The sequence below is a fragment of the Mastomys coucha genome, unplaced genomic scaffold (assembly GCF_008632895.1).
Source record: "Mastomys coucha isolate ucsf_1 unplaced genomic scaffold, UCSF_Mcou_1 pScaffold5, whole genome shotgun sequence".
Taxonomy (NCBI): domain Eukaryota; kingdom Metazoa; phylum Chordata; class Mammalia; order Rodentia; family Muridae; genus Mastomys; species Mastomys coucha.
This window is the reverse complement of record NW_022196911.1, coordinates 53674695-53687434: the sequence shown is the minus strand read 5'-3', so window position 1 is coordinate 53687434 and position 12740 is coordinate 53674695. Positions and strand designations below refer to the sequence as shown.

General features: G+C 43.0%; 1 protein-coding gene across 1 annotated transcript; it reads right to left on the bottom strand.

Moving 5' to 3' along the window:
- Positions 1-354: 354 nt before the first annotated feature.
- LOC116078897 (olfactory receptor 2T29-like) lies at positions 355-1323 on the bottom strand. Its single transcript, XM_031354268.1, has one exon. The coding sequence runs from the start codon at positions 1318-1320 to the stop codon at positions 355-357; it is 966 nt and encodes a 321-aa protein (XP_031210128.1). The 5' UTR covers positions 1321-1323.
- Between the last annotated feature and the right edge of the window lie 11417 nt (positions 1324-12740).

Here is a 12740-nt window from a genome sequence, read left to right as displayed (position 1 = left end):
AATACTGGCAAAGGACGTTGAATATTCCGTTTTTGCTCATGATGAACAAATGGAACATATCCCAGGAATATGAGCTTATACAACACACATAAAACAAGAAAGTAATGAAACCTGTACAATCCTGTCAATACACATAGTAAGCCCATTTAATGAGTCAGCATCCATTTCTGACGAAATGTCCTGGTAAACTAGATACAGAAAGTCCATATTGCTACAAAATAGAGGTTCTTGATGACAGACAGAAAGCATCATGCCATCAGGCATGTCATGTGAGCAGCCTGCACGGAATATCAGCATGTCTCCTAGAAAGACAGACATGTAGACAAGGAAAAGAAACTACTCTTTATAAATAACTTACTTTAAAGATTCTTGAGAGAAGGGTTTCATACCCAACAGTTTCTTCATAGCCTCTGTGACATTCTTATTCCTAAAACTATAGATTAGTGGGTTCAGGAGAGGGGTGACTATGGTGTAAAACACAGACACCACCATGTCCTTCTCAGGGGTGTGGAAGGAGGCAGGCAGCATGTAGGTATAGACAGCAGCGCCATAGAAGAGGGTGACCACAGTCATGTGGGAGGAGCAGGTGGCAAGGGCCTTCTTCCTGCCCTCTGCTGAGTTCATCCTGAGTACAGTGAGGAGGATGGATGAATAGGAGCCTGAAATGACTGTCACTGGGATGAGAAGCATGAGCACACAGCACACATACATGAGGGTCTCATAGAGCCAGGTGTCTGAGCAGGAGAGCTTTGTCACAGCAGGGACCTCACAGAAGAAGTGGTAGATCTCCCGAGATCCACAGAATGGGAAGGTCATGGTGACAGGGGTGAACATGAAGCCATCCAAGGATCCCAGGAGCCAACAGACAGACAACAGGAGGAGACACGCCCTGTGGTTCATGAGGACAGGATACCGGAGTGGATGACAGATGGCCACGTAGCGGTCATAGGACATGGAAGCTAGAAGAAAAAATTCTGATCCTGCTAATGTCACGTAGAGGAACATCTGCATGCCACAGGCAGTGGCTGAGATCTTGTGGCTCCCCAGGACCTGGTCCATGAGCATCTTGGGCACAGTGACAGAAATGTACATCATGTCCATGAGGGACAGCTGGCTGATAAAAAAGTACATGGGTGTGTGGAGGTGGGTGTCAGAGAGTATCAGCAGGATCAGGAGGGCATTCCCAGACAAGGCCATCAGGAAAACCACAAATATGACCACAGCAAGCAGGGCAGGGTGTTTGGATTGACTGAAGAGTCCCACCAGGGTGAAATCTAAAAATTGTCCAGTGTAGTTGTTCATCCAGGTGGTGAGGTCCATGAGTGTCTCCTAGGCGACCAAGAATGTTTTGAGATTAGTGTCATAAAAATAAGTACTCAATGATTTGGGCCCCAACCTGCCTGTGCTAAGTTCTCTGGGTCTGAAAATCTAAGGATTGCAAATTACACATAATTCAACCAATTTTTTTTTTAAAGCTTAGAATTCACATCTTGGTCATAGGCATTGGTGATTCAGGGTAAATTTTTCAAAGTCCAAAGTCATGAACTTTCCTAATGACAGATAATGTCTTCTCTCAAGTTCTACAAGCTTGAGAAATGATGTCCCATGCTAACCCAAATGGGGACTCAGTGACAAGAAAAAAAAATGTGAAATCAAAATTATTTTGAAAATTTGGTTTTAAAATATGAAATAAGCCTTGGCCTTTATGGTTTAAGGATTCAATTGGAATCTTCAAGACTAAGATATATTTCATATAAAAGTATTTTTAAAGTAATAATTTAAAGGAGAAATTTCAACCAGGTGATCATCCTTGGTCCCCAGGATCTGGATACTCCAAAAGTTTCTGTGCTGCCTGAAGCCTCACCTTCACACAAGAAGGACCAACACTCAGAACCCTAAGAGGCATAGGGCAAGGAACCCACTAAGTGGCCAAATACTGCCACCAGTCCAGCTGTCACTCAACCTAGTAGTCCTCCATCTGCTCTACCTAAAATAATGCTACTGAAGATGATGGTGATAGTGATGATGATGGCAATGATGATGATGGCAATGACGATGACGATGACAATTTTTGCCTTCTGATTTTGCCAAGGTTAAACAAAGCAAAACAATATGTTTTTTATTAATATCCCAAAATAAAAATGGAGGATTGTGCGCACACATACACATAGACACACATACACAGACACACACACAGACACAGACACACACACACACACTGTTAGAGAGTTAAGAACTCACTATCCTAGATAGCCATCTCAGAGATGGGTATTATCATTGTATTGTATTTTTTTTACCAGGTTAAATATTATTTAAGGATTTAGTTTTCAAGGAAATAAGGGAAAGTCTTCAAATAATAAATGTATAAGCCAAATTAAGAATTAGTATTTGAAACTTTCTATGAGTTTATAGGTATGCTTGTTTTGTAAACATGTATAAAAACCTTAAATATGTGTTTAGATAAGCTTTTATATGAACATAGGAATTTGCAAGTATATATACATAACCTATTTACACATTTAGCACTGATTAGCATAGTTAGCAGAAAAATTCACCTGTGTAAGTCCGGGCCTCTCCAAAGTCATCGCCTCACATTCCCACCGTGTGCTCTAAATCTGTGGGATCAGAGGTGACTGTGGATGCCAGGCAAGGCTATGCTTACAGCATCGTCTGCTTTATTGGCCATCACAATCTCTATCTCTTGGAATCCAAGAGGCAGAGAGAAGACTGGGTACCACTGAGATGCCTCTGGCACGAGATGCCTCTGGCCCGAGCTCCCAGTTCCCTGTGCTCCATGCTAATATTTGGAGTCTGGATTCGACTCTGAAAACATGCCAAAGAGACTTTAAACTTGACGGTGCTTAAAGAGGCTTCTGCCGGTCTATTTAAGACAATATATAAAAATGATAAAAATCAAATATTTAAAGGGCTGCAGAAACATGAAAGCAACGGGTACAAGGTACACCTAATCTTTGTGAGTCAAATAAAGCTTATGCCATGATTCCTTAAACACATTGAATTTTCAACATAAAAACTCTGATTTTTTTTTTTTTTTTAGTATGTGTGTTTGTTTTACCTGCTTGTATGTATGTGATTACATGTTTCCCTGCTGCCCATGGAGGAGAGGAGGAAACGGGAGTTACAGGTGACTGTGAGCTGCCATGTGGGTACCGAGAGTGGAACCTGGGTCTGCCGCAAAAGCAACACATGCTCTTAACCACACAGCCATCCCACCAGCTCCCCCTGTCAACCTGCTAGTATCTAAAATGTTAAATGGTAAATGTTAAGTTATGGTCGCTTTCAGCAACACAGAGGAAATATCTCCTCTCCATGAGAAGCATTTAGCTCTGGTTCCATGGCAGGGGGAATTCAAAAACTGCTGCCAACTGCAGAGACATTTACACCACTGTGAGAGTTTCCTAAACTAAGTCTGATACTAGGCTGCCAAAAAATAAGTGTAGCCCACTGTTAAATTGAAGTTTCTCACGTTATGACACCCTGGACAAAAGGACTAGGAACACAGTCTCTGGAACACACATGGTGACTGCAGCCTGTTCAGTCCTGTTCCCCTGCTCTCTAGTTTGCATCTCGTATGGACAGCCAGATGCAACTTCACTCTGGGGCGTACTAACAGGTAACCCCTGGACTCACTGGTACAGTCACCCCAAGCTACTGGAGCCAGCAGCATCCCAGTCCGCTCTGAATCCTTCCTACAACACATTACCTCAGGAGCCTGAGTCATCTACTGACCTTAGTTTCTTCATTTACAGAGGGGAAACTCAGATTTCAGAGTGTGCCTAACAGGAAACAACCAACTGACCAACAGACATACCTTTCACCTTTAGGGGGAAACACAGGGCAGGTTCCTGCCTCAGTTCTCTTGAGAACCTCCTTCTCCCCCACCCCACCCCGTAGTCTGCAGTTCAGTCTAGACAAGGTCTTGCACCTTTCATCACAGAAAAGACAGGACGAGAACATAATTTTTACTGTCACTGTGACCCTCGGTGAGCTCCCAGTCCTAAGACAGCTAGCGCATGCCAATAAGATCAGTTAAGAAGGTAACATACGTGTTCTTCTATTCCTAAATGGCTGTAAATAAAACATGTTAAGTCTGTTTCATTTAGTAAATAGTATTTGAAGTTTTGGGGAAGAAAATGAATTTACTTCTCTGAAGAAACAAAAAAGTAAAGGGAAATCAAAGAAATATTGTCAAGAACTGATAGAAGATTCTGAAAGCAGATGTTAAGTCAGGAGTAGTGACTCCTGGAGAGTCTCCTGTCAGCTCCAACTCACCCCAGGTGCTGCTGGCAGCCTTGGCCATGTAGACCTAGGGCAGTGGCTGGTTAAGTGCACAAAGGAGGAAAGTGATGTCATCTCTGGCTGGGCTCTGCTCATTAAGGGATGGTGTGGCAAGATTTTGTAAATAATGTTCCTTTGAGACTTGAGAAGATGTAATTAATAGAGCTAATAAAAGCTGACAGATATCTCCACGACACAGCTGTGGTTTTATCTGTGTCTTTTCTTTTCCTTCTAGATTTGTAAAAATGGAGTTGTAGCCAGAGTTAACAATGATCTGAAATTTCGACACTGTCAATAGATCTCAAGCATGAAACACACAAATAAGCTAATGCATGGCCGTAGGCTTGGTCACTTGTAAAATTGGTTAGTGTTCTCTCTCTGTTTCTTTCTGTCTCTGCCTCTGTCTCTGTGTGCATGTGCGTGCATGTATGTGTGCGTGTGAGTGCGTGTGTGTGTATGTGTTGTATGTTCATATAAACTTTCGGTAGTTTTCACAACTGCGGATGCCAAAGTTTGGAGCTGAGCTGCTCTGTCATAGGCACTGCCTCTTGGCCCTTCCATCATGAGTCACCTTACCCTCCCCCAGCCCATCATCCCTGTGTCCTGATGTCCATCACAAGTCATATTCTTTAAAGCTATTTGTTTTGCTTTAAATAGTGACATGCAAATTACATAACACTTTACAAGAACTAAAGGCTTCAATGAAAACGTAATTATTTATATTACCATCACCTGACTAAATCCATAGTCTTAAGACACACACACTTTGGTCACAGGATATGGAGAAGCCAAGCTGTATGCAGCAGGAGTCTTGCTCCCTGCTAACTACCTTTCATGGCACCATGAGGGGTTGTATAGGCTTTACGTGCAGATAAACAGCAGCATCTACAAAGTATCTTCTGATACTATGAACTAAAACTCCCGAGTCATTACTAACATGATTTTTCCACGTCTTCTGAGCAATGTGTGTAGTTTCGTCAGCACTGGGTCTTACCATCAAGTTCTAGAAGAAAACCAAGAGCAACAGTAATAGCCCATGTTGGTTTGGAGTCTGTAGACTTTGTCTCTTGACAACTCAAGATAAGATAACCCACACCTGGCCCTGGGTTATTTGGCAGTCCGTCACTTCTTGCAACTATGTCCCCTGAGTAGAACACATTCATCTATGGAAATTAGGACAGAAGAATGGCAGGCTTCTACATGGCCTTTTCAAACATCCTTAGTGCTAGGGGTTCCCATCTCTGTCCTCATTCTCATCCTTCCCCCACTTCGAACTCCTTCCCAGTTACTCCTTTGTCCTTTGTGCCACTATCCCCTACTGTCCCCATCCCTTAAGATCTTACTCTCCCTTCCCACTAATCATAACTTGCCAGTTTTCAGTATTGGGCAGATTCTCCGAATTAAACATACATCAAAAGATTCAACAATAAGATCCGCAGAGGAGTGAGATCGTGTGATGTTTGTGAAAACAAAATTCATACACTTGTGAAAAAATGCTTCACCCTGAGAACCAGTCTCATCTCACAATCCAAGGATGTTAGCTACAACCTATAAGGCCGTTCTTGAGGAAAGTGTGCTCATGAACTATCTAATGTATGAATGCTCATTGACTTGAATCTGTCAGTGTTCTGAGAGAACCCACTATTTCATTTAAGTTTAGCCAAAACAGTGAAAAGTCATTCTCCTCCTTTTAGGTAGGGAACACAGAGGACTGGCTGCCCAAGGGATGGCCAGACCCACAGCTAGGTTTAGGTAGTGAGTGGAGTCCTCCATCCACGTCCTTCCTGGTTACTCACTGGGAACTACATGCCAGAGGAAGCTGCTCCACACAGCCCAGACCCTCTCAGTGTCCCACAACCCTTAGAGTGAAGGGCCTTCAAGGGTCTCAGATTCACTTTGCCACATTATATTTTGATGTGCTTTCTATGTAATCATTATATGGAATACAGCTCTGAGGTTTAAAAATCCAAGTTTGAACCTTAATCCACAGAGGTTCAGATTTAGTTCACACCTCATGTTAAAATAATCCTCAGAATAAGCTTAATTTCCATTTGGGCACAGTGATTTATAATACTCTAGGGAAGTGAACCTACAGACTCTGGTCTGTTGGTTAAAAGAGAGTCTTATGTGACCCTAGGGATAGTTCACGGCCCTGAAACGCAACAGTTTCACTAGGAGTTATGACTGTTCTAACCACAGACATGAATTCTGTTTTAAATTTTTCTTAAATTACAGATAAATAATAAACCTCAAATCTCCAAGCCCAGGGAACTTCATCTGTTAGCACAATGAGCATGAGGCACACACCACTAAGCAGTACTTCCTATGGTCACATGATGCTAACCCAAAAGCATTCTTGCTTGCTGAGGAGACACTCATAGACATCACCACCTAAATGAACAACTACACTGGACAATTTTCAGATTTCACCCTGGTGGGACTCTTCAGTCAATCCAAACACCCTGCCCTGCTTGCTGTGGTCATATTTGTGGTTTTCCTGATGGCCTTGTCTGGGAACGCCCTCCTGATCCTGCTGATACTCTCTGACACCCACCTCCACACACCCATGTACTTTTTCTATCAGCTTACTGTCCCTCATGGACATTTCTGTCACTGTGCCTAATGGATCAAGTCTTGGGAAGCCACAAGATCTCGGCCACTGCCTGTGGGATGCAGATGTTCCTGTATCTGACAATAGCAGGTTCAGAATTTTTCCCTCTGGCTGCCATGTCTTATGACTGCTCCATGGTTACAGTTCCAGTTAGGTGTTTAAGAGCACACTGAGAGCTAACATTAACTTTTTTTTTTCTGTTAAGGCTACGTGATTTAGACTAGACAGGAGCTCCCGTGTCTATTGGCCTTTGTTTTTTTTTAATCACTTGTGCCATCAGTTGGGATAGGTCAAGGTCTTTCTGACTTCAATCTTCTTCAGAAGCAGTGAGAGCATGTCCCTCCTCATTGACTCACTTCTTTGCAGAATGTACACTGATTGGTATCCACAATGTGGAGCCTCAGTGGCCTCTTTGAACAAGAGGATGGTGACTCAGTAGAACCATGGGGAACATAGATGACTTTGAAGGACTAGAATAAACATCACTGCCCCTGTAATCCCTCTGTCTCCATCAGTATAGGCCTCCAAGTACAGTTACTCAATTCCCAGCACCTCTCTGGTACTTTTAAATATATTATAAGTCCTCTATCATCATTATGAGAAGTGATTTTAGATATTAATCTTGCTTTTCTGGTGTGATGGTGTGTCCAGGACTTGCTATAGTGGGAGAATTGGGTTCTGATGATGCCAAGTAGCCTTGGTTTGTGTTGCTTATATTCTTAAGCTTGCCCAGCGCCATCTGGTTATCTCTACTGCTACCTGCCCTTGCTAAATCTGACTAGAGCCAGTCCTTCCTGTGATCCTGGTTGTGTCAGAACTCCTCAGAGTCAAGCTGTCTCTGTGATCCTGTGATTCTGGGATCCTGTGATCCTGGTCGTGTCAGAGCTCCTGGAAGTGGAACTTCCTCTGGGTGTTGTGGGACTGGCTGTGGAGCTTGCACCCAAGGTCTGCTCAGAACACCAGCCCAGAGAGACTGGAAGGAAGGAACCCGAGCCACTGGGCTGGCGGAGTTCCTGTGTGCCTGGTCCCACTGGTCCCAGTTACTCCCGGTGCTGGGACAGATGTTGTGTCCTCCACACCTCTGATCCTGGTTGTGTCAGAGCTCCTGGGAGTGGAGCTTCCTCTGGGTGTTGTGAGACTGGCTGTGGAGCTTGCACCCAAGGTCTGCTCAGGACACCAGCCCTGACATTTCCTTTTAACGTTTGCTTCTCTAGACACAAATGTGCAAAGAGAAGCTGAATTCTTATTTTCAGTGACTCCAGTCCTGGGGACAGTAGTGATGGATGGAATACCTGAAGGGAATAACTGAAACAGCCATCATTTGGTTCCAAGAGCTGCCACTAAAGCTACAAATGTGACATTTGTAAGCCTCATTAAACCCCTGAAGAGTCTTCCAACACTTTGAACACAAAGGAAGGAAGATTCCTATCAAATTATCTTCAGGAAGGGGCAGGTGAGGTGCATAGGTAGCAAGAGCACATTCCCCACAGAACAAGGGAGCAAGTTCTCTGTGTCCATGACAGATGACACTGTGAACAAGCTTCTGTTATTTCCATTTCTGTTCTTAGTGCATTTCTATGATTCCTCCACATTGTACCATGGGCTTATCACATTTTTATTACGTAGGATATGATTGCATGGTGACACTTATTTTTGTTCATCTTCTCCAACAGAGATCTTCATGAATCACTTTCCAGGACTCTACAAAATTTTCACCTTTCAATCTGGAGAAGTTCATGTAGGACCTTGGTCACACAGGAGTGATGATCTGCAGGACAGGCTGGTGACACTGGGGTGGAAGGTTGTCTCCTTGACAGCTGCATATACCCCTCACTCTGCATTAGATGCTGGATACTCTGAACCTACCAGTGCTCTGCCCTGACAGCGAGCAGCACCTGAGATAGCTGTGTCCTAACAATATTATCTCAGCTTTGTTAGGTGCTGGACACAGCCTGGAGACTTACACAGCCTAAGTCGCCCACATTGGATGCAGCTGCCCCAGCCCAGCAGCAACAGGAAAGCATGCCGTTGTTTTCCCCACTCCATGCCAATGTGTACCCAGGGATGCATTCAAACTAAGTGTGGAAGGAGTCAGGACACTGTTCCATCTGCAGGCTAATGTACTGAGAGCCAGAGAGGGCAGAGCTCGAGTGTATGGCCTGGTGAACAGAGGATACTGTGTGACCAGAGATGGAATGGGAACAGTGTCATGTTCTTGGAAAGGGATCTGAAACCTTTAGTATTCAGACAAAGTTCGGAGTAATTTGGCTGTAGGATCAAGAGGTTGAGGTTGCCTCTACCTACCACCCTGTTTTATTCCGGTTTGGACACATCACACATATCTACATCTTAGGGCCAGGAGTGATTTTTTAAAGTGTCCCATTTGCTCTGCTGATTGTAATATGAATATGTACATTTTTATCTCAGGCATTTGTACTTGGAGAATGTTTTGTAATTGTCAGGTCTCTGTTGAAAAGGAAATGAACATTTACACTGAAGGCAGCTCTAAAGAATATGGTTTGTGACTGACAGCAGAACACAGGATGATGGGGTCGGGGGAGGACAAGATGGAGCATGAAGAATGATAAACTTGTGTGGTTTAGCTTGCCATAAACTATAAGGGGCAATGTCTACAACACAGCAGCTGAACTCCAAGCTTCCAAGTCCACACCTATATAAAACAACCTGTCACAAAAGTCACTGGAAGTTTATATGAACACATATACAGAAAGAGAGAGGGGGAAAGAATTCTAGGAGAGAGAGAATTCTGCACAGTGAACAAAAGCCTACACATACAATAGCTGACTCAGGTTGAACCAGATTGTTATTTGTGATCATGATATTCCAGGTTATTGTTAAAATGTGATTTTCCACTATAATAAAACAGAAGGGTAAATCAGGTTTGGCAGAGGTTTCTTTTAGGATCCCTGGCTCTCTTAATTACATTCTAATTTAAAGTCCCAGAAGGGAGTTATTAACAAAATCTTTATCTGGGAACGAGCAGAGTCCATCCAGGGATGACGTCACTTGGCTGTTATTCCTTGTGCACTTAACCAGCTGCTGTGCCTTGGTCCACACGGCCCAGGCTACAGCTGCAGCTGCATCTGACGGTGAGTGGGACCTGACAGCAGAGTCTGATGGCACAGGGTGCTCACTAGACAGTCCGTTCGTTATTTCTGGGCTTTGTTTGACTCTTTATTATCGTTTTTATGTGAAGAAAAGAAACTCTGACTTTTTCTGTTTGTTTTAAGATAGGGTTTCTCTGTGTGTGGCTGGCTCTCCTGGCACTCACTCATTTTGTAGATCAGGCAGGACTCGAACTCAGAAATCTACCTGACTCTGTCACCTGAGTGTTAGACATAACAGCATGTGCCACCACACCTGGCTTCTTCCTAAAGTTTCCCTTTAGTATTTTCTTACTGAATTATTTTTAAAATTAATGAATTAGGCCAACTATGTTCTGACTTTAATTAACTTGTTTTCGTGTTTTTGAGACAAGGTCTCTCCACTACCTAGTGTCCTACACACACACACATACACACACACATACCAGTCTTGCCTTGATTATATTAGTAATCCCCCTACCTCAGTCTCACAAGTGCTAGGACTGTAGTAGGCATCTGCCGACACACCCATCCTTCCTCCTCTATTTTTAAGTATTCATACAACAATGCATTGGTTTCTCAACCGTGTCTTGTGTTGTTTGTTTAATTTCAAGTGTGGGCTTATTTTGAGGGTTACAAAAACATAAAAATAACTATCTTAATCTTATTATACGAAGTAGACAGTGGGTAACATAAATTCATACTATACATTCCTGGAGAAGTAGTGTTTCACATAGAACAAAGGCAGGTGCCCACTCTGTGCCTATTCACAGGGTAAGCACTCATTCTGTCAGTTGTAGTCTGACGTGAGGCAGACGCCTGAGACCCTGAGCTTCTCCTATGAAAGAGAAGACATGGTGAATCCTACAGAAGCACTAGGGTGGCTCAGGGATGCTGCTGGCTTCAGATGCTGCTCTGTCATGGCTCTGCCTTCACTATTAGTAATATAAAGGGTTAACAATGCACCAATCTGTCCACATGACATCAAATGGCACAGCATGGGTAAGAACAACAGAGCTGTTAATCCCTTGCCTTCTACAGACACCACATCCCTGATCTCATTGCTGCCTGGGGACACTGATGCCAGTGGTCCCCACTTACCAGAGGACTCTGACTTTCCCAGGACAGTTCCTGCCCCTCACCTGCCTCCTGGCCTCCACTCAGCCACCAGAAGGTGTTCAGGGCTTCTCATAGCCTGTGGCTTCCTCCCCGGTCTTTGTTCACTGTGTCCACAAACAATCTGAGCCAGCAGGAAAACATAAGGTGAATGTCGGGAAGCTTACTTTATTAAATAGATCTGTTTCCTTTCACAAACATACCTTTGTCAAATGGAACTCTACCTTGTTCCTTCCTATCTCTCAATCTATTTCCTGTCTCTATCCTACCAGTCCCTTCCCATAGGTCTCACATCTGTCTGGCAGAACCTCTCTGCTCCATCAGCAGCTTGGGCACAATATGGCTCCTTAAGACTTCAATATCAGGTTTGCTTTTCTGTTTTTAATTTTAGAATCCTGACATAGATATAATGTTGTGAGACTTCTGATTGCTGTCCCAACAACCCTTTCCTTGAAACTATTGATAACATCTCAGAGAGAGATTTAATTTTCTTCCTACTGCTTTAAGCTACCAAAATGTAGTATCTACTAGTTCAGACATTAAAAATCTCCTGTCTTAAAAGTACATGAAGGAGAGGCATTTCTGAGGCTGGGTACATTATGCCTGATTCTGTTTCTTACTGTGCTGTACCTATTGAAACCTTCAAGCTTACTTCACATTCTTGTACTATCTTCCCAACATAGGTGGACACTGACCTTGTTTAGTGCAAACAATGTTAACGAATCCCTGGATTTTTCTCAGCATCTAACACAGAGGCAGGCTTGAGTGTGGAGTAGAGGGAACAGTGAACTGCTCTAAGGTATAGCTCAGGGCTGTGTTTCCTCTGCTTATCAGACACCATGAGGAAGTGGCTGACAACCAGCAGTGATTGCTAAACCCTCAGGCTCCTACTGAGGCTTAGAGAAAATGGACAACCTGTGAGGAGATGAACCTGCAGAAGCAGAAACCAGAAAAGGTGGGACTTTCAATTAGCTCTGTCTAACAGGTGTTAAATAAGAAAACATGTTACTTGTAATTGTTGCATCTATATTTTCATATGAATATATTTATATGAATGTACCTTTAAAGAGCATTCATTATCAAAACAAAGAGGTACACGACAGTTCAAATTCAGTTTTGCATGGGCTGTGTGTATAACTCAACTAGATCTTGGACCATATTACTTTAAAAGCACACTCTTCAATGAATGCTAAACTGGAGAGCATGTCCCATATTGTGTTAATATTAGAAGCAATTCTGCAATGGTTCCGAAGAATAACTTGCATATTCATTGATGTGATTAATAATATGTTCATTTGTTTATGTGTTTAAATTTCACTTTCACTGGGTTTGCTTGTTTTCACTATTTTTTGTTAGTAATGAAATAGTTATGCAAATTTGAAGAACTTGTTGATAGGGAACACATTTGTCATCAGGAAAGATCTGGCCCTGAATTGTGGCAGCTCAACTCTGAGTGGCGATGGCTGTAACCACACCTGTGAATTCTTACTTTGTTAAGTTCCTTGAATTATAGGAAGATTATTATTCTCAGATATAGAGGCCAGGGGACTTTTCAGCATAGTACACATGTGCACTTATCAATAGGAAGTCACTAACTTCAAGGCTTCTTG

What these genes read in the sequence shown, in the direction of transcription:
- LOC116078897 (XM_031354268.1), bottom strand. Translation starts at nt 1,320, where the DNA reads ATGGACCTCACCACCTGGATGAACAACTACACTGGACAATTTTTAGAT.